The sequence below is a fragment of the Seriola lalandi genome, unplaced genomic scaffold (genome assembly GCF_002814215.2).
Source record: "Seriola lalandi dorsalis isolate HSWRI2012SDOR001 ecotype SW California unplaced genomic scaffold, Sedor1 jcf7180002054469, whole genome shotgun sequence".
Taxonomy (NCBI): Eukaryota; Metazoa; Chordata; class Actinopteri; order Carangiformes; family Carangidae; genus Seriola; species Seriola lalandi.
Genome location: NW_019525022.1, coordinates 63,377 through 88,046, shown reverse-complemented (window position 1 = coordinate 88,046; position 24,670 = coordinate 63,377). Strand labels below are relative to the sequence as shown.

The window sequence follows — 24,670 nt, the reverse complement described above, 5'->3', positions numbered from 1 at the left end:
TCCTTACGCTAAACTGAGCTAATTGCCTCCTGACTGTAGCTATGTAATTAACACAGACATGAGATTGATTAATAACTCACTTTGTCTCACGCTCATAAAAAAGAAAGAAAGAAAGAAAATATTCAGATTTCTTTACAGTTGTAATATTTGCACAAACTTGTTTGAAAATGAAGGTTTTAAATTACTTAAAACAAAGCTGCTCATCACTGCTTCTTTCAGTTCCCATGATTTTTTTTATTCTGATTTCTTCAGACAGTAATATCACAGCGTTTATTACTGTGAGCATTAGTATTATTCCTTTAATTTGTTGTGTGAAGCCTCTTTGAATATCTGTAAATGAAATGTATTAATAATATTTTTGATAGTCATGCATAGTGGGTAAAGTTTAGTTTGTGAGTGAATGGATTGAATGAATCACAATAGGATTAAAAGGTAAATAAATAAATGTAAATAATGAGGCCAGTCATCAAAGTTCGTCACTACAGGTGTTTTTTTGGGAACCTTTGCAAACCTGCATGTCGTGTTTAAGTGAAACACAAACTGCAGCCTCTGAACTTCAGAGTTTAGAGTCGACGAGGAGCACTGAGTGACTTTGGTCTGTGTGATGCCCGGGGGCGGGAACACGGTATACATGCTATTTTGGGAGGAGGTGCAGTCAGTCCACAAGGGTTCAGCCCTCTGCAGGCCACACTGTCAGGGCCACACTAACCTGCCAGGGGGCAGTCGGGTGTAAATGAGCTGCCAGGGCCCTATCAACCCCCCTTTCCTCCTCCTACATGTACAGTACGTATAGGGCTTTGCTTGAATACTGGCCGGTCCCAGATTTGTGGTGCAGTTGAATCTAGTAACATACATATTACAATCTGGGAAGCAACATAACACCACTGCAGTTGGGTAAAATAAAGTAATTTATTGTTTAGAAAGATCAGAAAATGAATTGGAGCAACAATAGTGTCAGTGTGTCGAATTGAATCAGAGGAATTATCATAAAAATAAGAAGCTTCTTAACAAATTATCATTTTAGTATTTACCTGAGCTGCCTGGCTACACCGAGCCCAACCAAAACACAGCGAAGGCAACCAGCCCTTCACCTGAATAATAAACCATCCATTATACAGTCTACAGTGCGATATGGGAGCAAAAATATAAAATCCTGGCCAGTCACTGCATGGGGCTCTGATCAAAGCAGCCTCAGTCTCAAAATGAGTTCAAAATAAGATTGGTATCAAAGTTCATTATCAAAGTTAATACGTTGATAGTGGAGGCTCAGAGGAGGACTGCTCCCCCACCACAGTGCTGAGCTGACAACCAATCATTAGCTCATCATTCATCATTACATTTATGTCAGTTGATCTTGTGCTTTATGACAAATATTCCCAAGCAAAATTATTGCTGCAGAAACCAGTTTGGGCCCCTGGAGGCAGACATCCATTTGGTCTGGGCCAGTTGAGAACACTTACAGAACACAAATATAAAGCCCAACAACACGATCCATTATCAAGGTGTAACCATGGCTCTGTCAGTCACATACAGCACCAGGTTTAATGCTCCCATGCGCTTTTCATAACTGCTCAAATGAGCAGATAATTATTCACAGGTGGACTGTTGGAGGTGTTGTTCATGCCATCGTCAGGTTTCTGTGGAGAAACTCTAAATTGCTTTCCAGGGACTCACTGGAATCAGATTAGTGTTTCACCTCTATGAATGCAGAGTCTTTGTGTAAGTTCATGTCGACACTGGGTTCCTTTCTGTTCTTTGTGTGTTGTTGCCACTGCATTAGTGACTGTGGGGGTCCTGGCAGCCCGAGGTAATGCCATTGATAACTGTCAGGACGCAGTAGGGGGCCAGCAGTGGCGAAAGGGGGGCGCTAAAGAGATTTTAATGACATTGTAAGCAGCTCTTTGCATCTGAGTGAGAACTATGTCTTGGAGGCATACGTAGAGTTACACACTGGAACATATTCTGATGGTGTTTTCTTGCTTTGGACAAAAACACTTTTTGAAACTGATTCCAGTCTGGCATACTCTCCACATAAACATTGTTAAAATCATTGTATTTCACATTGTTTGGCAGTATCAGATATATTACTTATTGGCTTGTTCAAGCTTTTTAATTTTCTCTATTCAATTTACACTGAGACAAATATGATTTAAAGGAAAACAGTGAAATATTGATGACTTTTTGCCATTTCTAGCACATTCATAGAAAGACATTGTGCGGTTTCGCCTGTTAGACCTGTGTGGCAACAACTTCCACCACATCCCTGGCAGCAGCTTCCCTGGTGTTGCCCAGGTTGTGTCCTTGCACTTGCAGCACTGCAAAATTGTGGTGAGGAAAGGCATTGCTTTCAGTGTGATGAAGGGACTGATCTACCTGAACATGTCAAAGAATGACTTCACGTCCCTCAGTCTTGATGCTTTTAAACCAAGCGGCAAAAAAAATTAAGCCAGTGCAGAAGTGGAGTGTGGCTCCAAAATGATGATACAGAAAACAGTTTTGGTCTGTATAGCTAATTTCCTCCTCCATCAAAACTGTACAAGGGGTGAATTTTTTTGATTGACCAGTGGAGTTAGGCGCTGGCATGTTGATTCAATATGATGATCTGCATTTGTCCTCAGAATATTTACAAATTGTTTTGGCCCATTGACGCCAGCTCCACCAGATGAAACTAAGGAAAGTGTGAAATAAATATTGGTGCATCTTATTCCCAGTGCCGTGAGCTAAAGGCACAGCTAATGAGAATGAAAGCCTCTGACACACATATCAAAGCCATCACTGAACAACAGCTCAGAGTTAATTAGAAGCCACCACAAAGGCTGTAGCTGACAGAGCTATATGACTCATTTTAGTAACCTGAGAGTGGATATCAGAATACACTGACCCAGTCAAAGGCTGTCATAATGATTTCTTTTATTATCTTATATATTACACAGTAGTAAAAAATAAATAACAACACTTGATCCATTAACAACTGAAAAAGTACTACCTCCTTTTCTTAAGTGATCAGTGTTTAAAAATAGTGTGAACTAAAGCTAAATATATAAGACACAAGTCCTCGCTGTGTGAAAATAGCCTTATCTGTGTAAGGGTGGCATTAGAGGGGTCACATTTACAACATTTGTACACTAGTCTTTCCATAGCCGGTGGGAAGGGGAAAGCATGATGTAATGGCGTGGGAGTCTGGGCTCAGTCTAGGAATAGACAGCAGGCCTGATGGATGCCATGGAGGTTAAACTGGTGTTCTTCTGCCACAAGTAAGGTGGACTGGAGTGACACTGAAGTTAGACCATGTGGTTTACTGTTGGAAATGATGGCTGGGAGGCTACAGATCTGGTGGTGAATTTTGATGAAGCATCCAAAGATGAGGAACTAGAGGAAATGGGACTCCTGGAGTGTCAAAACTGTAAATATCAAATGCTGTGACTTGAGATGAGGCAATTAACCCTGATCCTTCTGCACAGTGAAACAGTGAACAGCAAAGGAGTGAACAGGAGAGTGATTCTGAACATGTCTGCTGGTGAAGTTGAGCATATTTTTTAATCTTCCTTTACTTTTGTGATAAAAGTGCTGAAATGTTTATTTATCACCTGCTAAAATGTGGAGTTGATACAGTAATATTTCGGACCGTATTTCCAATTAACATGTGATCTGAAACAGGATAATCAGATCAACAAGACCACATCTGGAGGTGGTCTGACTCTCCCTGCGATCAGGTGTAAGAACACACAATCACCTCACTTTCCATTGAAAAGCTACAGAAGAGCGCTTCCTCTGCAAAGGAAAGCTAAGTCAAGCTAGAACTAGCACTAGCAAACAACATTTTGGTCACAACAGACTTCTCATCTGGGTCTAAGGCTCAAATATGTGACTCAGTCTCTCTGATGGCGAGACTAACTGACTGTAATGATGGTAGTGGTGGTGAAAACAACAACTCTCATGATCCCACGCTACTTCACAACGTCACCGAACGCTGTCTTTTGTTATTGTTTAGACCCCTAGCAGCAGAAAATTACATATTGTGGATTTAGGTTGCGTGTGTGTTGAGCTCTCCTTAAATACCCACCTCTTAAAGCCCACCTGTTTTAAACCTATTTTGCATCTATTTGCATATGTAAATGTAATAAGCTTACAGGACAAAAGGTAACATTCTAGTTTCTCAAAATGTGCATGTTTTGCATGCAGTACTTCTACATCTAGTTTTTTTTCACTGCCGCCCACAGTACATCCACAGTTCAGGTGAAACGCTTTAAAGGAAGGTATCGTAACCGCAGAGAGGAGGTTATCATAACAAGATTAAGAATCGGGAATGCAGGGTTTAAATCCAGTTTATAAATAATGGGGAACAGGTAAAACCTTCTACTGGGACCGTGGACGGGCCGGTGGGTCGTGGAAGTATGTGAGGGTGAATCTACAGTGAATTTACAGCCCCCTGTGGAGAAGTGTTGCGGCTCCTCTTTTAAAATGAACCCTGATAGGATGACTGGATGGTGACAGAAAACGTTTTTGACTGCACAGAGATTGAGCCTGACCATGCTGTGCTGTCTGAGTGCTTCCTGTGTGAAGTTAATGTTCTCCCTGTTTATATGTGCGTTTTCCTCCCAAGACTTCAGTGAAACCTCTAAACTGCCTGTAGGTCTGAACGTGAGTGTGAATGTGTTTGTCTATTTGTGTGTTGGCACTGTTGTGGACTGAATGCAGGTTTCAGACCCCTGACCCTCAATGGGATAACTGGTTAGATCCACTGATGTTAAACAGAGGAGGAAGGCATGATGCAGCTGACAGCAAGAGCCTCGTCATTTCCTCCCTGACCCTTCCTTCCAGTCTTATTACAGGAAAATGATTAGGCCAACATGGAATATCCTCGATATGTGCAATTCAGAAATAACCACAAGCCCGCAGTGATTCCAGCATTTCATCTCTGCCGACAAGTTAACAAGTCAACTGGATCTGCCTCACTGTTTACAGAGGCCAGCTCTGAATGCTATCTTTGGCAAAGTTGTCAATGATTATCAGAAGATGGAAATGAGTGAGCTGTTTACTGAAGGGAAGTCAGACAGAAAGGGAAAGGTTAGACGGAAAAGAAACTTTGGTTTTACTATTTATAGGTATATGTTTGAGTAAAATTAACATTTTTGTTTTATTCTTTATTTGTTCTAAATTTAAACAACACTGGACTAATGTTTCAACTCACGACAAGTCCAGGCATCAGTATTTGGTGGAATTACCCAGATTTTCTGTCACAGCTTGCGTGCGTCTTGGCATGCAGCCCATCGGTCTTTCACATTGCTGTGGGGTAACTTTAGACCACTGAGCTTTGTTTGATGGCCTGTGACCATCCATCTTCCTCTTGATCACATCCAGGGGTTTTAAATCTGGTTCAGGTTCGTAGATAGGGTTGGCTATCACAGTGTATTGACCTGGTTTCTGCTTGATTCATGCATCTTTCACACAGACAAATCTGCCAAGCACCCCCCGGTCATCACTGATCCTCCACCAGATTTCACACTGAGTGTGAGACATTGTGGCTCGTAGGCCTCTCCAGGTCTTTAGCATTTTCAGCTTTCTCAACATCTACTTTTCTAACCATTTGACAACCAGGTGTTGGGAAAAGCTGTAAACTGGACTCATCAGAGAGGATGGTCTTACTCCTCACTGATGAAGGGTTTAGCACTAGAATGCACTTCAGCTGCTGCTGTTTGCCGCTCTTTTTGTAGGTCACTTCATGTCATCCTATGCTTGTTGAGCGACATTCGAATCAGTGGAGAGTTGTGTTCGCCCCCTGTGCGTAGCTTTGTTGTCCCCAGTGTCTCCTGCTTGACTCTGTTCTTGTGAACCACTGTCTTTTGAAATTTTAAGGATGGAATAACTGATGCTCACTGCCCTTTGCCAGTTGAAGAGTTGAACCCTTCTTTTTCTCGTTCACACTCTTTTGACATTGTCAGTTGTTATTTTTTTGGAGTCCAATTACTTTTGAGGTTCTAGCACTGCCACCCCACTGTTCCTATTACAAGAGGATAATGATGACCAAAGTAGTGGTAATTATAGCTTTACACTTAAACAATATTCTTCCTCGTTCGAAAAGATATGTGATCACCTCATCAGTACCTCATTAACTAGAAGTTAGACATAGATGTATGAATATGATGTGTTATAATGGATAATCTATTAGGTTTGAGAAGATCCCACGGTTACTCTATAAAGCAGTTGTCTCCAGCTGCTCTTTAATCCACCAACTCACTACAGGTAATGAGTTACACATATTACACCGTCATTGCGTAAAAGACAAACTTTTCAGAGAAACTCTTAATGTTTCTTTAAAAAGCAGAATGATGTTCTGCTCAAGCAGCCAGTTCAGTGTGTTGGTGATAGTCTGTGTAGAGGGGGAGGTGCTGTAACGGTGTTGACAGGATGGCACCGATGAGCATCCGTGACTGTCTGTCTCTGTCCCATCATTTATCAGGTGCCACATTCCCTGCTTACACCACACAGCACTCGACACTGGGGCCAAATAGTGTCAGAAAATGTGTCATATCTTTGAGTTACTGCCATCCTTGGTGTTGTCATTAGCATGATGGCAATGTGTCATATTGTGTCTGCCACAGGGGATGCTGTTGGTTAAACATTACATTTAAGCATGTCTCACCCTTTTCTCACACTAACCCATTTAAACACACATTGACGTAAGCTCTTAATATTGACTGATGTAATGGTGTGAAAGGATATTGTAGTGGCAAAGTATTTCCGGTTCGTTATGAAGCTGTGGCGGGACTAATTAGACTGTGGTAGAGGACGTCAGTAGAGTAGGCGGTCCTTCAGTGTGGCCCAGGACACATTTGCATTCACACTGCTAAAAGAGTGTGGCCACATGAGGCCTAGACCACTTCCAAATGTGGTCTGAGTGATCGGATCTCAAATGCGCCTTCAGTGCGTCTTGGACTGTCCACTTGTGATCAGATCAGCCTTCTACTGAGAGTGAGCTGCACTCTGGGCTGCGCTCAGTGAGTTTTAAAAACACACAATCACTGACTGAAGCATCTGACAGCTCACTCTATCCATCTTGGTCTCCAGCTGTCCAGTCTGGCTGTCTGTTCCTCAATTATTTACATTCCTTTAGTCTGGAAGCGTCCACTAATTAAAAGAATCGAAAGGGGTTTTCATAAAAGTGTTCCAAATTTTGCAACTTGGCAATGCTCGCACTCTTGGGCCCACTGATTTATGTCCAAATAATTCCAGACATTGCACCAATTGAGTGGGCCACTCAGTGTCCTGATGACCATGTTCCTGGCGTAGAGACTCAGAGTCGTAGATGCCCTCAAGTCCAGACGTGGGGCTTGTTGAAGGGGCACTGGGACCAAAGTACCAGGCAGGGCATGTTCAGCCAAGCTTGAACTTGACATATATTGCTGGGAAAGTCTATCTGCGTTCTTCTGCTCTGCTCTGACCTTATTGATACTTAAACAGCAAGCTGGGAAGCACATCGGTGCTCTATGGCTCCCAGTTGAGTTGAATAGCCCACTTGAGCGCAAGAAATTCCAACTTCATGGAACTATAGTTGGCCATGTTGTTCTCAGTGGACATAAGCTATAGGCCTAACACCACGCTCCATCTCCAGTGGCTAGTGGCTAGTGTGGATCTCCAATATGAAGTGGCGTGCAAAGTCTTTGTAGGCCAGCCTCAAAGCTCTGTTCACTCTGAGACGTCCTTGCAAAACTCTCTCCAGCTCTTTTCCAGCCCGCCTTGGATGACCTTGATACTGGTGATCTGCTGATCTCCAAACATCCTCTGCATCAAACACTGAAATGTTCTTGGGGCACTGCACAAATCAAAACCCAAAAAAGAAAAACTATAAAAATTTAACAACCCATTTGCTCATGAGTATTGGACAAATGGTGCTAGTAAACTCTGTGATTATAACTCGTCCTGTGAAGAATATGGTTGTCTGTACCAAATTATCCACCCAATCCATTCAATAGTTGTTGAGACATTCCACACAAAATTACAAATGTCAGCATGCTGGTGGCACTAGAGGAAAAACCATGTCTATACAAAATTTCATGGCAACAGTATTTCATGAGATCCAGTATTTCAGTCTGGACCAAAGAGATCTCCATCACAAGAGCCACATAAGAGTGCAGACGTAAGCCTTGTTTAGTCTGTATCCTACAGTGTTGGAAGAAACTACAACTCCACTACAGCTCTGTCATTTATAGTAAAATGGTTACACCAGCAGTCGTTGCACTGGGGAGTTCCTCCTGAAGGATTTGCCTCTGGGAATCACTGCTGTGGTGTCTGGCAGACAGTACTGACGTCACTGTGTAGTCTCTCATTTCAGAGTTCTTCGCCATAGTTCAGCAAGCTCCATCATTTAGATGATGAGGTGCTTATGTTCTAATTAAGGCCTTTAATGAAGGGGAACCGCTGTGAGGGTGGATTGCACGTTCTTCATCTAACTGCCTGAGAGGTTTAAATGTCAGCCATGAAAACCTGCATACTCCACGGCTCAGTTCCTCTGAGGCTGCAGAGACCTACAGGGCACTTTGGACCATCAGCTGATTAAAATACTGTCACTACTTGTCGTCGTTATAACAGAGCGTCAGCTGAAACTCAGGCTCAGAAATGCAAGTAAATAAATGTTATTCAGAACAATGTCAAAATCTTTGAAAACACACTCATTTCATAAATTGAAAAGTCCCAACAAAGGACTGACTTCATCACTTCTGGACCATCCAGAATATGAAACAAGGTTATTATCCTTCACTAAAACTAACGAAATAAAAAAAACATGAACAAACATTTTCATCAACTGAAATATAATAAAAACGAGGCTTTATAAAAGAAAATGAGAGAAAATGTATTTAGTTTTTGTATTTTGGGTGGATATGAAATCTATCTATCTGTGTCAGATGGAGCAGTATCTTAAAGCTGATTGGCTGTCTTTCGTTAATCAATTGCAATAATGAACCACGGCAGCAGCTCCTACGACTATTGCTGGACAGTCCAGTTCATTGATGAGTTAATCTAATCTCTAGGGGGTTGTGTATTTAAGTTCTTTCATGTTTTTTCTCAGATTGACTCGACCTGCATCTCACCTCAGAAACATAATTACACACATTTTGCATTTAAGGCTGAATCTTTTGTCGACTGTTTTGCATATTTGTGCCCATATCTACATGTTAAGTACTGTTGTTGTTTCTGGTTAATGACAATGAAACACACTTAATCGTTGTCTTTTGTGGTTGTTCATCTGCCCTCAGTGAAGACATTTTAAAAACATTTTATTATGCAATACTGTTTCTGACCTTTTTGAATCTTGCCCCTGACAAATCCCCCATATTACAAAATACAATTAACAGTAACACTGAAACTAATAAAATATAAAATAAAAAATAAACTAGTAAATCTGCCTTAAAAAAACTATTATAACCTTTTGTTTTGTAAAGTTTGCTTCATCTGACCAGTTACAGCAGTTTAGGTGCACTTTTGCCTTCAATACTTAACCTCTTGCTCTTCTGGGTTTTTACTTTACAGATCATTTTAATACAGGACTTTTGCTTTTTACAGTGTGGTATTGATGCTGTGACTTAAGTAATAAATCTAAATATGTCCTTCTCCACTGCTCATTTTACTTAAATACAAAGATGCCATTCTCAGCTGCATCACATCTGTCTCTGTGAGACAGAACCAGCAGAGCTCAGACTCTTTCCATAAAAATCATTTGGAACATTCACAGCTGCCCTGAGGCCTGAGTCAATTTCATATGATCGCTCTCCAGTTGAGAAGCTGCTGAAATGTCAATTAGCCGTCATCCACCTCCACACAGTGCACTCAGCTTCACAGGGTCCAGGGCTAATCGCTCATTATTTGCCGCTGGTACCTGTCTGGATGGTGGCAGGGAAGTTGGGGGTTGGGAGCGTTTGGGGAACATGTGTATATATATACACACACACACACACACACACACACAAACACACACACACACACACACACACCAAATTAATCTCTTATTCACCACCTCCACCTCCATGTGTGTGTATCTCATTTCTGAGGGAGGAGACAGAGGAACATGACAGCAACTGTTGATGTTTACAGTCAGTAGCAAAACAGCAGAGAAAGACTTTAATTCACTGTTTCTGCAGAGATCCTGTAGGTCAGGGGTGTGTTCAGGGACCGCCGCCCTCACCCCAACAAATAAGAAAAAAACAAATAAAAGATGTCAATACAGATTCACACTGGATCCTTACAGTGTGATATTCTGTAGTTTAATCACTTATTGTCTCATTTGGAGAACAATGAGCAACTCACTTGTCATTTCTCAGATTTACTTCAGTTTCTATTACCAAAGTCCAGTATCCCACAATTCCTCAGTGCACATAGTGTGTCTGTCTTTAGCAGTGTGTAATGTAATGTTGTAGAAGTTGGTTAGTCACTTGTCTCAACACCATGTCTGTTTTTTTTTCACTTAAAGTAACATTCAGTTCAAAACCTCAAGAAAACTTCAGATCACTGCGGATGGAAATAAAACCATTGAACCATATGCTTGAAATGAGACAGATTATTATGATTTTAGCAAAAGGTTTATTTAGTTATCCAGTCTTGTCACCATCTATACAAAAGTGGTCAAACTTGAATCGCAGTGTTCATGTATACAGGAGAAATATGGGTGTAGTTGAGGAGATTTCCCCTCGTGTATGACAGGAGAAAACATTCAGTGATGCTGATGAAAATCTTCAACAGCAGATAGGCTGATAATATATGTGCAAATTACTGAATACAGGGAAAAGATTGCTCTTTGTTGTTATTGATTGTGATGTATTTTGAGTAATTGATTGTATTGTATTTTTCTGAACTACAGTATATTGCACTGAAAACAAACGCAGTGAATCTCACCAAAATAGTACTGCTAATTTATCATATATAGTTTTTTATTAGACAGTAAACATTATTATTCTTGGTTTCATACAGTAAAACATTAATTTACAGTTTACTGTAGATTTACCACATCAAAGGAACAGGTCAAAAGTTTCTTCAGCTGCTTGGCCTGAAATATCTGGATATACACATAAAGGCAAACACAGTATATGTGTTTTAAAAATGTCCTGAGTTGCCTGTGATTTTAGTTCGTTGAGAGACAGAGGAGTCTTATGGAGAGAGTGTATGTTATAGTTACGGTAGCGACACCTTTGGGTTAAGTATAAGGTGCTTTGTTGGTTGAAGCATTTTGCACCAAAGGTTAACTGATGTGCTCAGGTGTGTGTTTTGAAGAGCACAAAGTGTGAAGCGTTTAGAGTTTTTATTGAGCTATAACCACAGTCTCAATCAGGGGGATCAAACCCACCCAATCCCCCTGTAACTCCAACCCTGGTTCTGGGTAAAAACAGTACAACAATGCGTTGACATGAAAAAAAAACTTTTAAATACTTTTTAATTATATTTAATTAAGTGTTTTAAAAGCAAGGACTTTTAAAATTGACTCCAGCAACAGAGTTCACCTTCTGGCTCACAGATGCCAGTAACTTGAGAAAAGAAAAAGTCCTGTAGTAAACCAGGTAAACCCATAGAAGATGTTCAGTTTCAGTTTGACTTTGTGGTGTTTGGACCGAGCCGCAGCAGCGGGACACCTCAGAGTCCTCAATCATGTGTTCCGACAGGTTCAGAGGAGTTTGAACCTGTCGACACGTTCAGTCCCGGTGTTCAAAACTCAGGTTAGTCTATACTCCCACGTGGATGAGCATTAGTCACGCTCCGTTAATTTTCTCAGACCTCGTGACGGAATGCTCATGTATAAAAGGCAGCACCTGCTCGCAGATGGAGAGCCAGAGGAGCGCGAGGCACAGGAGCAGAGGACTGATAGCGCGCGCCAGCTCAAAAACTGCAAAAAGAAAATGAACCCAAATGTCTCCGTTTGCTGTTTGTCTCTACTGTTACTGCTTAATTTCGTTGGAGCCAAACCTGTTTCTGATCTACAGGCAAGTTCACCTTCACCTGGTCCTTCACCTGGTGCCAAAATGACTGTTGGCTGTATTCAACATTTCAGAGAAACTGCAATGACTTGAAGATATCAGATGATAAATCTGTGGTTTGTGTAACAATAAAGTCAGTGTATTGAATATTGATGTTGCCTGCTAGTTAGTGTGTTAGAGGTGATACACACTTGGTCCATCACTGTGGCCTGCGTCGTTGTGTGTTTCCTGTGCGCGAGCAGTGGCGTTAGTGAAGCTCAGTGTGTTGAGCAGGTGTCAGTTAAACTTCCTGTGTCCATTTCTCCCGCAGAGTTTGAAGCAGCTCCTAGAGGAGGAGGTCAACGCTGCGCCATATTACTCCTCGCAGGAAGTGGAGGTGGAGGGGAGAGATGGAGACACGGACAAGTCGATGTTCGGAGTTCAGTCGTGGGACTCGTCCGACCCCAGCAACTCGGCACTGGCGGTTAAAGAAAACGTCCTCGCGCGTCTCTTCAAAGACATCATGAGGACCTCGAAGCGCTCGTGGAGTCGGTACAAGAAGGGCGGGCTGAGGAGCTGCTTCGGTGTCCGGTTGGAGAGAATCGGCTCGTTCAGCGGGCTGGGCTGCTGAAGGTAGGAACCAGGGAGAGATGTGATTTAGTATGTATATGTATGTCTGTGTATATATATGTGTGTGTGTGTGTGTGTGTGTGTGTGTGTGTGTGTGTGTATCCTCCTGAGATATATGAAGATATAAGTTCATAACATATGATTTTTGTATGCATATATTTTAGAAATATCCATATAATAAATTTAAGTTAATTAAAACAGCATACATTCAAATTCTATATGTTTTTATATGTTTTTCTTATTGATTTTAAGCATACAAGTCTATCTTTTATATTTACATATATAATATTGATATATATTGACAAGCTTGGGATGGATACATATCTACGTAACAGATGTCTACAAAAAAGCATGTACACAAACATTCATTTATATGGGCTCAACATATGTTAATGTATAAAATTGTTCCAATTTCTAATAGGCTTCATCTATAATTTTTTACATATATGTACATGTTAATGTTTTTACTTCATATGTGTACAAAAATTATATTTTTGTATGGGAAAATACATAAATGCAGAAAAATGATCAGTTATTGTACATTCATAGCCTTGTATGATTTGTTAATATAATACATAACTAGAAAAACATATATTCATTTGAATGTTTAATTTGTAGTTAAAATCATCTTTTACAAATTCACAGATTAAATATAAGGTAGCTCACATGCTAACAGCAGAAAAAAACAAATAGTCTGTTATGATTTAACATGAACATAAATGCACATCAACACATGAAGCAAATGCTTTTTTAAGAATCTGTCAAAATTGATCATGAATACTTTTCTGTGATGATTCATTTTAGTTTGTTATACTTAAATGAAAATGTATTGGAAATGTTTTTATATATACAGAGACAATGATGTGAGCTGTAGCTGCTCCATCACACTGACAGAACCACTGAGCATCTGAGCAGCTGCAGGTTCAGTGGCTTGTTGCTTCAGGCGTCTGTGCAGCAGCAGCAGTTGTGGATGATTCAGACATCAAACTGTAATAAACAGTGATAATCTGGTGTAGTAATGTGTGTTTTGTTCTGTTGACAGGCATGGATCTTCACTGAGACCAGAACCAGCACCGGAGCTCGTCTCACACTCACACAGCTTTGACTGACACTTTAAAGGCCGGATACTCAGTCTCCTCTGTCCATGGTTCTCATTCAGAACTGTGATTTCTTTTTCATATGTGAGCTGTTAAATAATAAATTATTGTAAATGTATTTATTATTTATTATTTTATTGTTGGATAATGTAGACTTGCCTTGTAATAGATTGTATTCTAGTAAAATAATTATTTTGCATAATATCTGAGTCTGTGCTTTTGTTTCTTGGGCACAGCTGAAAGTAGCTTCTTCACAGGGAACACTGTCATGATAAATGCACATGAAATAAACCAGTGTATTATATGAGGAACCATTTAATTGTGGTTTGAGACAATTGTGATATTTTAATTACAGGAATAGTTTCAAATGTTTCATAAGAAACAAACAAAAAAAACAAACACAGTAACGTGACTGATCTCCATGCCGCAGCGGCTCCGACACCACACACACCATGAGGGCAGATCAGAGATATTATTACTTTCAGCTGCTGGAACATCATGAAAAATCTGGTTTTGTCCGTCCCCAATAGGTTTTGGCTCTAACATGGATTTATGTTCCTGTAGAAGTCACTATGAAAAAGATCCATATTCTGTCCCACTGAACACAACTGCAGAGTGTAAAGCTTGTTGCAGGCTCCACACCTCCCATAAAGCCACAGTCTCACTCCAGCTGTGTCAAACCACAAATAATGTTGGAAATCAAATGATTTCCCTGTTTTAAAGCATAAGGAGAAATAGGTTTCTACTTCATTCTGTGGCAGCTTTCGAGTAGATTCACTAAAATTCACAAAATTGATTTATATATTTCGGTTTTGTGCTTCTTAGTACATAAAGAGATTGTAGTTCAGCTGTAGTTACTGGTCTTAAAAGTCTGAGAAATAAACGAATTATAAATAACTATAGCACTGTACAACTTTTAAAAAAAAGAGGACATGAATATGAATATGTTTTCAATATAAAAAGATAAGAAATTATTTGTAAAGTTCCAGTAATAACCTATCTAACAAGTTGTAGTTATCTGTCACATTAAGGATGCATTAAAAAATATCCAAGATTATGATTTATTGTGGAGAATCCAATGTGATTTTAGGCTTCAAAATCTTCAATCTGAATGATTGCCTTGTTTCCCCAATAACATCACAAATAAATTAACACTCAACAGAAATTAATGAGAGATTTCAGAATATTATCGTCATTGTTAGTTGATGTTGCCATCAGTCCGCTAACATAGCGGAGCATGAAGGCACAGCACCAGACCCAGAATGCAGTTCGCTCATTCTCATAGCCCAGAGGCATGATGGGAGTAACACTACTGCACATATTCAGTGGGCCGCATAAACCTGGAAGCCAGAAACGTTTTTGGTGTATGTTCCAGGCTAGATATTCTAATAGGACTGGATAGGTGCCATTTTTACATCCGACATCATGGTCTAATAATCCAACATCCTTGGGATTACCAAGGTGATTTCACTTCATACAGAGGGGAGCATGAATGTTTGTACAAAACTTCATGACATGCATTCAGTAGTTGTCTGACTGATATTGGTATCTCTAGCTCCATTAGTGGCTAAAAGTGATGCTCATAAAACACAGAAAATCCCAATATCACCGAACTTTAGCAGACTACAGTTTTAGAGAGACTTGACAGGATAATGAAAGGCAAGGACACATGTCTTAGACCTTTATTTAGTAAAGAAGAGCAGCTACATGTGCTTTGGCATTACAAAAACAGGCAGATTACTGGTCTGTGAGAAATTTATCCTCTGGAAACTGGTCGAAGTTACAAAAAAGGTTGGGGGCCGCTGAGATAGGGCATTTTTTGATACTTTCGTCAATTTCTCAGTTCTCAGTTTGGATCTTTATGTAAAAATCATCATGATAAATCGCATGATGTTGTTGATCTATGAGTTTATACAGTTTGGTGTAGATCCAAATAATAATCTGGATCCATATTATAATCTGGATCTGATTGAAATGAGTAGGATTGTTTGGCCTTGGCGGAGGTATTCGTAGTCTTTTCTCTTGCTCTCTGCTACAGAGAGGTCAGAGGTCACAGCCTGCTGTAGAGACAAGAGTTGTGTCTTTTTTGAGGACCCTTTAGCAGAGTGGCAGTCTGAATTAGGTTCCTCCTTTCAAACCAGCAGGCTACCCTACCACAATCACGTACACCCCTCAATATAGCAACACTGTCACACTGTCTGTTAGTTTACTACTTCCCGTAGCTCAGTGACAACAATGTCCCGTGTGGAGTGGGGTTGGAGTATGTTTCTGAAACTAAGTAGCATATGGAAGCAGCTATGTCATACGAATGCCCCATATCTGAGAGACAACACTTTAAAAGGAGCAGTTTCCGACAGCTCCTGTTATCAGAATCAGGTGTCAGGAATGCCAGTACAATTCCTGGCATACCTTCGTGTATCAGGCTAAAGTATAAAAGAGCAGAGGGTGCTGCTGTGTGCTCCAGCATCCAAACAGCTACAAGGCAAAAAAGCTAAAGAGCATCCATCCACCCACTGATAGGATCAACAGGAACCCACAGAGAAACATGCATCTGTCTCCCACTCCTCTCTGCGGTTTCCTCCTCATCTTAAACTTGCAGCTGATCAGCACGTATCCCATCAGCACCGGCTTGACTGACACTGACATGGACATCTTAAAGGTGAGTCTCATGTGAAAGTTGGAGTTCTGGGGCTCCGCTATATGTCAGACAGAGGAACGACACTATGAAGATGCCGATTGTCACTCAACAGCAACTTCCTATGTGTGATTTTATGTGATCTGATATCTGCTTACTGAAGTTAAATTAGTGTTCTAAGAAAATAATATGTGTAATGAGAAGTTGATAATCAATTAATGCTGCAGCTGCAATGTCAGCAAAATGAACTACCTGACTGTATTGGACCTACACTCTTATGAGAGTGACCCAGCTAATGTGTATGTGGATGTTGCAGGTGCTGCTTCACAGACTGGAGGAGTCAGTGTCAGAGCAGACTGAGATGGACCAGAGAGTCCCTGCAGAGCAGGACAGTCTGGATAGTCTGAATGTAGAGGAGCAGCCACAAACTGAACTGGATGAGGCGTCAATCAGGGAATTTCTCTCAGCCAAGAACCTGAAGAGCGTCCGCAACGACTCGTCCAAGAGGTCATCCGGCTGCTTTGGTCGGCGGATGGACAGGATAGGCTCCATGAGCTCTCTGGGCTGCAACACTGTGGGCAGATACAGTAAGTTACAGTAACTCCACTTCAATCTGTAGGTTGAACTGATGCAACTTTTGTGAGGTCACCAAGAAAAAAGATTAATAGTGAGAAAAATGTTTTTAGTAATATAGAAAATCCACAGAGACCACCAACATAGCTCCATGTGTTTTCCCTTAATGCTGTCTTTAAATGTCTTGATTCTTAATGTACTATATATAGATAACACACACATTTGTACCATTATTTTAAGTGAATGAGAAAATATGAATATCAATAACAGAGCTGTTGTTATTTTCTCTTGCAGATCCAAAGTAAAGATGAAGTCTTACCATCTAAACTCTGCAACGTCTCTACCAAAATATATTTTTATTTATTTACTAATATTTATTGAATATTGTTTGTGGCTGACAAGTATATTTATTTAAAATGGATGTAAAATTGTTCTGTTTTAATAAATGTTTACAACTGCACATCATTGAGCCCATGTTTAAGCATCACCACACACATACACACACACACATTGCATTCCCTAACTTTAAACTATCATTATAGTCCTGGTGTCTTAGTCATTAGGGAACTACTCATTAACAACTTATCATCTGTCAGGTCATTCCCGAATCGTTTCTGTCTTGTTCCTTCCTAAGAACACAGCCTGATAAGTGTGTAACAGTGGGACATAAAGATGTAGTGTCCTGGCAGCTTCAGTAGCCTGATGTTAGTGACATATGGAAGTCGACTTAGTATCACTACCTACAACCTCCACTGGATTCTGGACAACATCGTGGCCACAAGGGATCGGTGAAGGAGCAACCAGATGTGACTTGATGCGGTTTGACTTTAGTTAATGGCTCTGATTTCTTCTAATGGGAAACAAATGACCCTCTAAGTGAAACTACGTTAAATAAAGGTTAAACAAATGTCTTGCTCTCTGAGCTGTTCGTGTCTCTTTGTGTCACTTATAGAATGTAAATAAAGTTGGATTTTGCATCCATGACATCACACAGGTTTATCAAGAGTGGTTTTGAAGCTCAGAGTGGGCTGCTCCGCCGTCGCCATCTTGGCAGGGTCTGATTCTTGGCTAATCTAAACATAGGCAAAGAGGTGGTGCGTGTGTGGAACCAAGACTTCGGGCCATGCCAGTTTGTGACAAGCGTACAATCACCTACCTGTCATTCAAAGTAACCATTCCCTTAATTATGCATAACTTTACACCTTAATAAAATTTAAACAGGTGAGTTATGTAAAAATAAACTCATACAGTTGTCATAAAGGGGAAAATAGCTATAGATACCAAAACTGTTACATGCACCAGGTTGAAAACATTTCTGCTGTAAAGTTGGACATTGGGAGTCTATGGTGATTGACTCGTTTTTGGAGCCAGCCTCAAGTGGTCATTTGTATGTATAAATTAACTGATATTTTTAGTTTGATTACATGTGGCATTTTGCTAATAATAATAGTACATGGTTTTCTGTCCTGTCTGGTTCAGGCCACTAGTGAGCGTATGCTTGCCACAACTCTGCTCCACACCGCCCCACCTCTTTGTCCATTTTTGGATTGGCAGGAAGTTAGGCAGAGTCAGGTTCTGCCAAGATGGAGATGGCGGAGCAGCCCACTCCTCATAAACCGTTGGGTGATGTCATAGAGGCTATATCTTTATTTACAGTCTATGATTTAGCACTTGCAAGGAAACAAGCTGGTATAATTGAGTCTTTATGCTAAGTTAAGCTAAAGCTAAAGCTTCCTGGTTCTAGCTTCATGACAGTGTTATCAATCTTATCTCCTCACTCTCAGTAAGAAGGCAAATGAACATATTTTCAAAATGTCAAAGTATTGCTTTAATATTTGGTCTATTATTGTTCTTTTTTACTGGGTTGACTGAAAACAGCCCAATAATCTTTGGAGCTAACAGCTAAATTCTCCTTAACCTCAGACAAACAACAAACTGAAACATGACTCAAAACCAAACACAAGAAATATAATCAGCTAACATCATAAATATTACACCTGTCATTGTTTCCTTCCTCTGTTAATCTAAATCATGTGGTCACCTTGTAACCCAGGAGCAGTTTTAACCTACTATGGTATTTTTCAGGAGTGTAGACAGTGTGAAGTATTTGCATGGTGGATCTGCATTCCTGTCAATAAACACCACGTCTGAGCTCAGAGCTCCAAGATGGCTCCTGAGGTCATGCCACTGAACACAGTCACACACACACACATCACCTACCACCAAGCACCACTTAATCTGACATCTGACCAGCTACCTTATCATCCAGAGGTGTCAGAATGCACTTGAGGTGGTCTACAAAATGATGAGCCACTGACACTGACTGTCTGTGGCATGGTGTGTCTGTGTGTGTGTGTGTACGTTGGCATATATATAAAATCTTGCAGTGCAGGCTGTAGTATCAGAGGTAGCAGCAGCAGGATATCATGAGGACTGCGGTCCTGTGGGGCCTACTGGCCCTACTGTGTCAGCACACACTGGTCAGCAGCCACATACTGGGACGGGCCTCTTCTACCAGTGACCTTGCTCAGCTCAAGGTAAGAAACCATGTGACCCTTTCACTCCTCACATCTGTTTGTTTGATCACTGCACTTTGAAAGGTGATTTCCAATTAAAGTTGTGGAGTGAGTTATCACTGTGTTCTGAGGTCAAAGGTGAGACATCAGTCCATCAGTTACAAACGCCTCAATTTTACATCTTGTTAGAAAAAAAAACACATGTTCTTATTCAACTTCGTTTCCAGTTCTCCAGATAGTTTTGGTTTTATTTGTGCCTCTACAGTTAATTGGGTACGGAGATCCGCAGCTGGTGGAGCTGATCCTGTGGTCCGTGTGTCCATTGCAGAAAAAGATGCAGAGAGATGATGTAATTAACTGAGCTCCAATCAAAGCTCAAACAAAGTTGGAAACTCACTGGAAATCTGACATATCTGTTTGTTTTTTGTATTCAAGGAAATTTCTCTCTCACCACAGATCAGGGCCCATTTTCACAAAACATCTGAGGGCTGAAAAGTGGCTCCTAACTTGTAGCAGAAACTCCTCCAAAAATTATGAGTGTCAGTCCAAACTATAGGACTCATTTTTTTTTTTTGGAGTAGGACACTTTTTGCTAAAAGCTGACCCTAAGTCTGTGAGAAGGTAGTGGAAGGGACCCAAAACAACCCAATCAGTGCGGAGAGTGTTTGGCAGCACTGTAATGTGGCAACATGGAAAATACAACTTGAGGATCTCCTAGTGTCCATTAACTGATCTATTCACAAAACAATGAAATGAAATGAAACTCTACACAAATGTCATCATTCAGATGCATTTTGAAAACAGCACCTAATCCGTTATTATTTAAGTTGTGTGTCATAATTAGGCCTATATATATATATATATATATATATATATATATATATATTAATGTATTACTTTAGGATGTTGTTCATGTGTTTCAACCAATCAGTGTGATTTCTGCAAGAAAGTTCATCCATGAGACGTGACGTCAGCCATTCGTAGTTCTCTCCTTTCTTCAGTAAGAGTTTGTGAAGAGGAAAATACTTTTAGTTAGAAACTTTTAGTGTGACTCTTAGTGGTGTGATAAAATGCTTTATGGTCACAGGCCTGGGTGCAAGAAAGCCTTCAAATGTGTCATGTAAGTGTAGTCAGGGATTTGATGATCAATTCATTATGTTTTTGCCTCTTTATTTTTGACAGAACATAAACTTGAACTAAAGAACCACGTCAGAAAACGACCTTTAAAAGTAACATTCACCTTAGTCAACACCATTTCCCACAAGCCTAAGACGAGGTTCTGGGATACATGTAGTGACAGATTCACTAGAGGGCTCATGCTTTCCATCAGCCTGTGTTTCCTGTGTCTAAAACATATGAGCAGAATGTTTGGTTGTGAGGATAAACCCATCTCCACCTCTCCACTGCAGTCTCTACTGGAGCGCTTTGAGGAGACTCTGGCTGCGGCTGCCCAGGAGGAGGACTCTGAAGCGGATTATGAAGGGACAAACCAGGAGCCTGAGCGCAGCCAGACCAGCCGAGGATGGAGCATTAACCAGGAGGGGGACCAAGAACCTCTGATATCAGACAGATCTCAAGCGCCGGCGGAGGGCCACAACAGGGCCACGAGTCAGAGGAGCCGTCTGCAGGACCTGCTGATGGCCACCAGGAAACGAGCCTCCAGCTGCTTTGGAGCCAGAATGGATCGAATAGGAAACGCCAGCGGTCTGGGATGCAACAATGGAAGAGGTAAGACTGCAGCTGAGGATGGAGGAGGGAAATCAAATCAGGGTTTAGTTAAAGGATCCTGAAGCATGAGGGCCAGGAGTCCGTGCTAGTTGTTGTGGGATATCAAGAACAGTAGAGACTAATATGAAATAAATAAACATCCTCCAGTGTTCATGATGACCAGCAATTTATAACAAATGCTCTTCTTGTTTGTGTTTGTGTTGTTTTCCCATCAGGCTAGTCTGACAGCTTCCTGGGATACATGTTGGATTATAGTTTCATATCCAACTGAAGATGCAACCGATGAGACTGGATATGTATGACTTTGCATAAGTGACAGTTCAGCTGTGTGTATCTCTTGTGTGTTTTTCTGTAACATTAACACCCTAAGGAAATGAGTTAACTACATAACTGCAGGTGGGTTGTTAACAGAGATAAATAAAGCCTTTTTTCATATGAAGAATTCAGTCGTTTTTGTTTTTTTTCAGTCCTGCTCCATTAGCTACAGCAGATATTCACAGTTGTCTGAGAAGGAGTCCTCTCTTCATATCTGTACACCAGCAGTCCGAAATCATGACATGAGAAAACCTGTGCCTTTTTCTAAATCCAAATCAGTCTGTGATCAGACATACCTGCTATTATAACTGTTCCTGTTGTTGTTGCCTGATTTCATTCAGTAAAATCACTGTGACATGACCTGCAGCCATCTGTATCTGATGTGATATGTTGATAAGATAAGAAGCTGAGTTATTTATTCAGTATTCAGTTGAAGATCATTCCAGAGCCCCCACCAGCTGCACTATGTTTGATTTTTCTTCTTTTAGCGATGACAGCATCATGTTGTCGTAAAAACCATCATATAGATACTTCTGGGGCATTTCACTCAGTTTGGAAACTTCCTAAGCAAAAAATACTTTTCGACCGCAGCCCAGACGTTGCATCTACACTCACTGATCACTCTCATGTTGATGTGTTGTCATGTTGTAACAAAAACTTTTGTTTTGTGACATGGAGCATTGTCCTGCTGGAAGAATACAAATGATGAATACAAATGAATAAAAAATGTCATGAGTTGCTGAGATATTTCAGTCTAAATTAAAGTGGTGGGCCAACCATGTAACTCGTTTATTAATGTCACTAAATAAAATCAAGTAAAATGAATAAAAAATAAAGTAACATAAAAGTACTGAAAATAATGTTATAAGGCTTCTAATGAAGCCTCAATGCAAAATACATATTCTTCATTATTTACAATGTGAAGCTGTGATAACCTTTCTGTTCATCTTTTATTTTTCAAATATGAACTAATTTCATCCTTTAAATTGCATCTCCCATTCAAAGCATGCTGGGATGTCCCTGCAACCCTGAGCAGGATAACCAGGTATAGGTTATGGACAGAGGGTAACTAATTTCATCTGTTGCTTCCAACTTGCTGTCAAATAAATATAGACTGTTGAGACAGGAGGTGAGTCATGCAGGAAATATGTCTGATTCATCCATTAATTGCTGTTGTCTACATGCATTTGACATGAAGCAAAAAGGAGACGTCACTGTGGGTTATGATAAAGTAACTGTCACACTGTCCTGTCCAGTCAGATTATGGAGCTCTTGGACATCAATTAAACTCTGGTAATATACCAGTGAAGCATTTCACCTGATGACAGCAGCCAACCTGACAGCTGCTGAGCTAAACCAACCTAAACTGACCTGAGTCCACTTTTCACGCCATGTTTTATAACGTCTGTGGAAACTAGCAGGACGGCACAGGGTGCTGAGAGCGGCTTCTGAAGCCAGTCTGATCCCGGCGATAAGGACAGCTGCAGGTTTTTGTTTCCACTGTGGACCAGACTGACCTGATTGCTGGCTGCGCGCCTTATCAACGAGAGTGACATTTCCTGTCCAGACTAATGTGGAAAACTTGGAATGAGCTTTAGAGCCAAATCAAAGTAGATAAATGACCCAAACATGCATCTCTAACTGTGCAGCTGGGAAATTCACTCTCTCTGGAATGAGACCAAACCTGATACAGATGTACTCGACAAAACTAAACCTCTGAAACGCTCCTGCCATTTGTAATGATACACTGCACTATAAAACATTGTCGGACGGAAATATTATATAATAATAATAACTTAATCAGTGAAAAATAAAACCAGATAAAAGACAAGGCCAAAGAGCCTGAGCATAGTTATAAGAGCAGTAAAGCGTTTATAAAAACATATCATATATCAAACATTTTGAAAAGGATCTGACGATAACCAAAGAGAGGCAATAAAATATGTAAAAACAATAACCAGGGATAAAATAATATAAATAAAAGCAGCTTATTATGATTAGAGAGGTCACCAAGATTTGCACAGAGAGAGGTGATAGAATCTGGGTGGCCAAACAGAATTACTTCAGAAAAACTACACAGGTGATGTAGCTGTTCTTAACACTAACACTGCTTCTGCTGTTTTCTACTCTACAACTCTACAACAAAAATACAGTGTGAACATGAGATCCTTTTCACCCTTTTCCATGATACATGCAGCAGTTAATAAAACTACAGAGCTATCAAACGGGTTCAGTCGAGCTTTAATTTCGACAGGGGTAATTTGTCTTGCATCAGTGAGGTAACAGTGTTGTGATATCTTCACCTCCCACTAATGGCTTTTGTGCTGAGCAGCAACAAATGAAATGTTTGTTTTTTTATCAGCAAGCGCCCTCTGGTGGCTGTTTTCATATTCATTTTACTGAATTTTATTGTCATTATAGATTTCTATTTCTAATGCCCTCTTTTATGCATTTAACATTTATTTAAATATGCAAACATCGAGTTCGAAGAGATATAAACCGGTCCAGCACTCCTTCTGTAGTATTATGAAGAGTTTGTGACATTCATGGAGACAATGCTTTCCAGCTCTTCCTGGAGGATCCCTTCGTTTTCTTTTACCTATAGAGCAGGACAGTCTACAGCAAATAATCATTATCAGCATGAAGTAGACTACTAGTAATACATAGTCTGGTGACATCATCACTCCCAGTATTGCTGACAAGTAGCAATAAATGTAGTTGACCAAAACGTATTTTGAAATGTCTATTGTCTGAAAAGTCTACCTCAACATTATAAAGTACTTGAAAAACAAAGCAGCTCCACCACTGTGTCAGCCTGGACTACTTCCGTTACCAGCATCTCTTGGGGAACGGGATAAAAAAGGACTCAACACTGTCATCTGACATCCCTTTTTTGGTAGTGAAATCCCACCATCCTTTTTTTTTTTTTTTTTTTTTTTACATAGCCTAGCATTTAAGATTCATTTAGTTTTGGATAAAGCCCAAAATTACAACGAACTACCAGGGATATTTGTTTTAAACGAGCAACCAAAAAACACAATTCGGCACAAATCAAGGAGCAGCTCAATTCATGTATGTAAACTTTTTACATTCTCCTGTTTACATCCACAACAAACCAGACGGTCCGCGAACTGTTCATCCGAGTTTACGTAATAACGTAACGTTTTCCCAGCGGAAGATGACAGCCAATGACAGACTGGTGCTTATTGCTATTATTCTACAGTGTTTGCTGGTGAA

At 40.4% G+C, this 24,670-nt stretch overlaps 3 protein-coding genes across 4 annotated transcripts; all 3 read left to right on the top strand.

Annotated features, from left to right (window-relative positions):
- The first annotated feature begins 11,825 nt into the window (after positions 1-11,825).
- On the top strand, positions 11,826-13,972 carry nppal (natriuretic peptide A-like). The gene is made up of 3 exons (XM_023411553.2): positions 11,826-11,966; positions 12,271-12,572; positions 13,612-13,972. The coding sequence occupies exons 1-2, from the start codon at positions 11,883-11,885 to the stop codon at positions 12,568-12,570; spliced, it is 384 nt and encodes a 127-aa protein (XP_023267321.1). The 5' UTR covers positions 11,826-11,882; the 3' UTR covers positions 12,571-12,572; positions 13,612-13,972.
- A 2,172-nt stretch (positions 13,973-16,144) lies between these two features.
- On the top strand, positions 16,145-17,334 carry nppb (natriuretic peptide B). 2 transcript variants are annotated; one of them, XM_023411550.2, is made up of 3 exons: positions 16,145-16,325; positions 16,618-16,888; positions 17,169-17,334. In XM_023411550.2, the coding sequence occupies exons 1-3, from the start codon at positions 16,212-16,214 to the stop codon at positions 17,177-17,179; spliced, it is 396 nt and encodes a 131-aa protein (XP_023267318.1). In that variant the 5' UTR covers positions 16,145-16,211; the 3' UTR covers positions 17,180-17,334. The 2 variants fall into 2 exon arrangements, with proteins under 2 accessions (XP_023267318.1, XP_023267317.1); XM_023411549.1 differs by lacking the exon at positions 17,169-17,334 and having other exon boundaries at positions 16,618-16,902.
- Positions 17,335-19,234: 1,900 nt separating this feature from the next.
- On the top strand, positions 19,235-21,560 carry nppa (natriuretic peptide A). The gene is made up of 3 exons (XM_023411548.2): positions 19,235-19,411; positions 20,800-21,118; positions 21,334-21,560. Exons 1-3 carry the CDS (start codon positions 19,301-19,303, stop codon positions 21,336-21,338), a joined length of 435 nt encoding a protein of 144 aa, XP_023267316.1. The 5' UTR covers positions 19,235-19,300; the 3' UTR covers positions 21,339-21,560.
- The last annotated feature ends 3,110 nt before the right edge of the window (positions 21,561-24,670 follow it).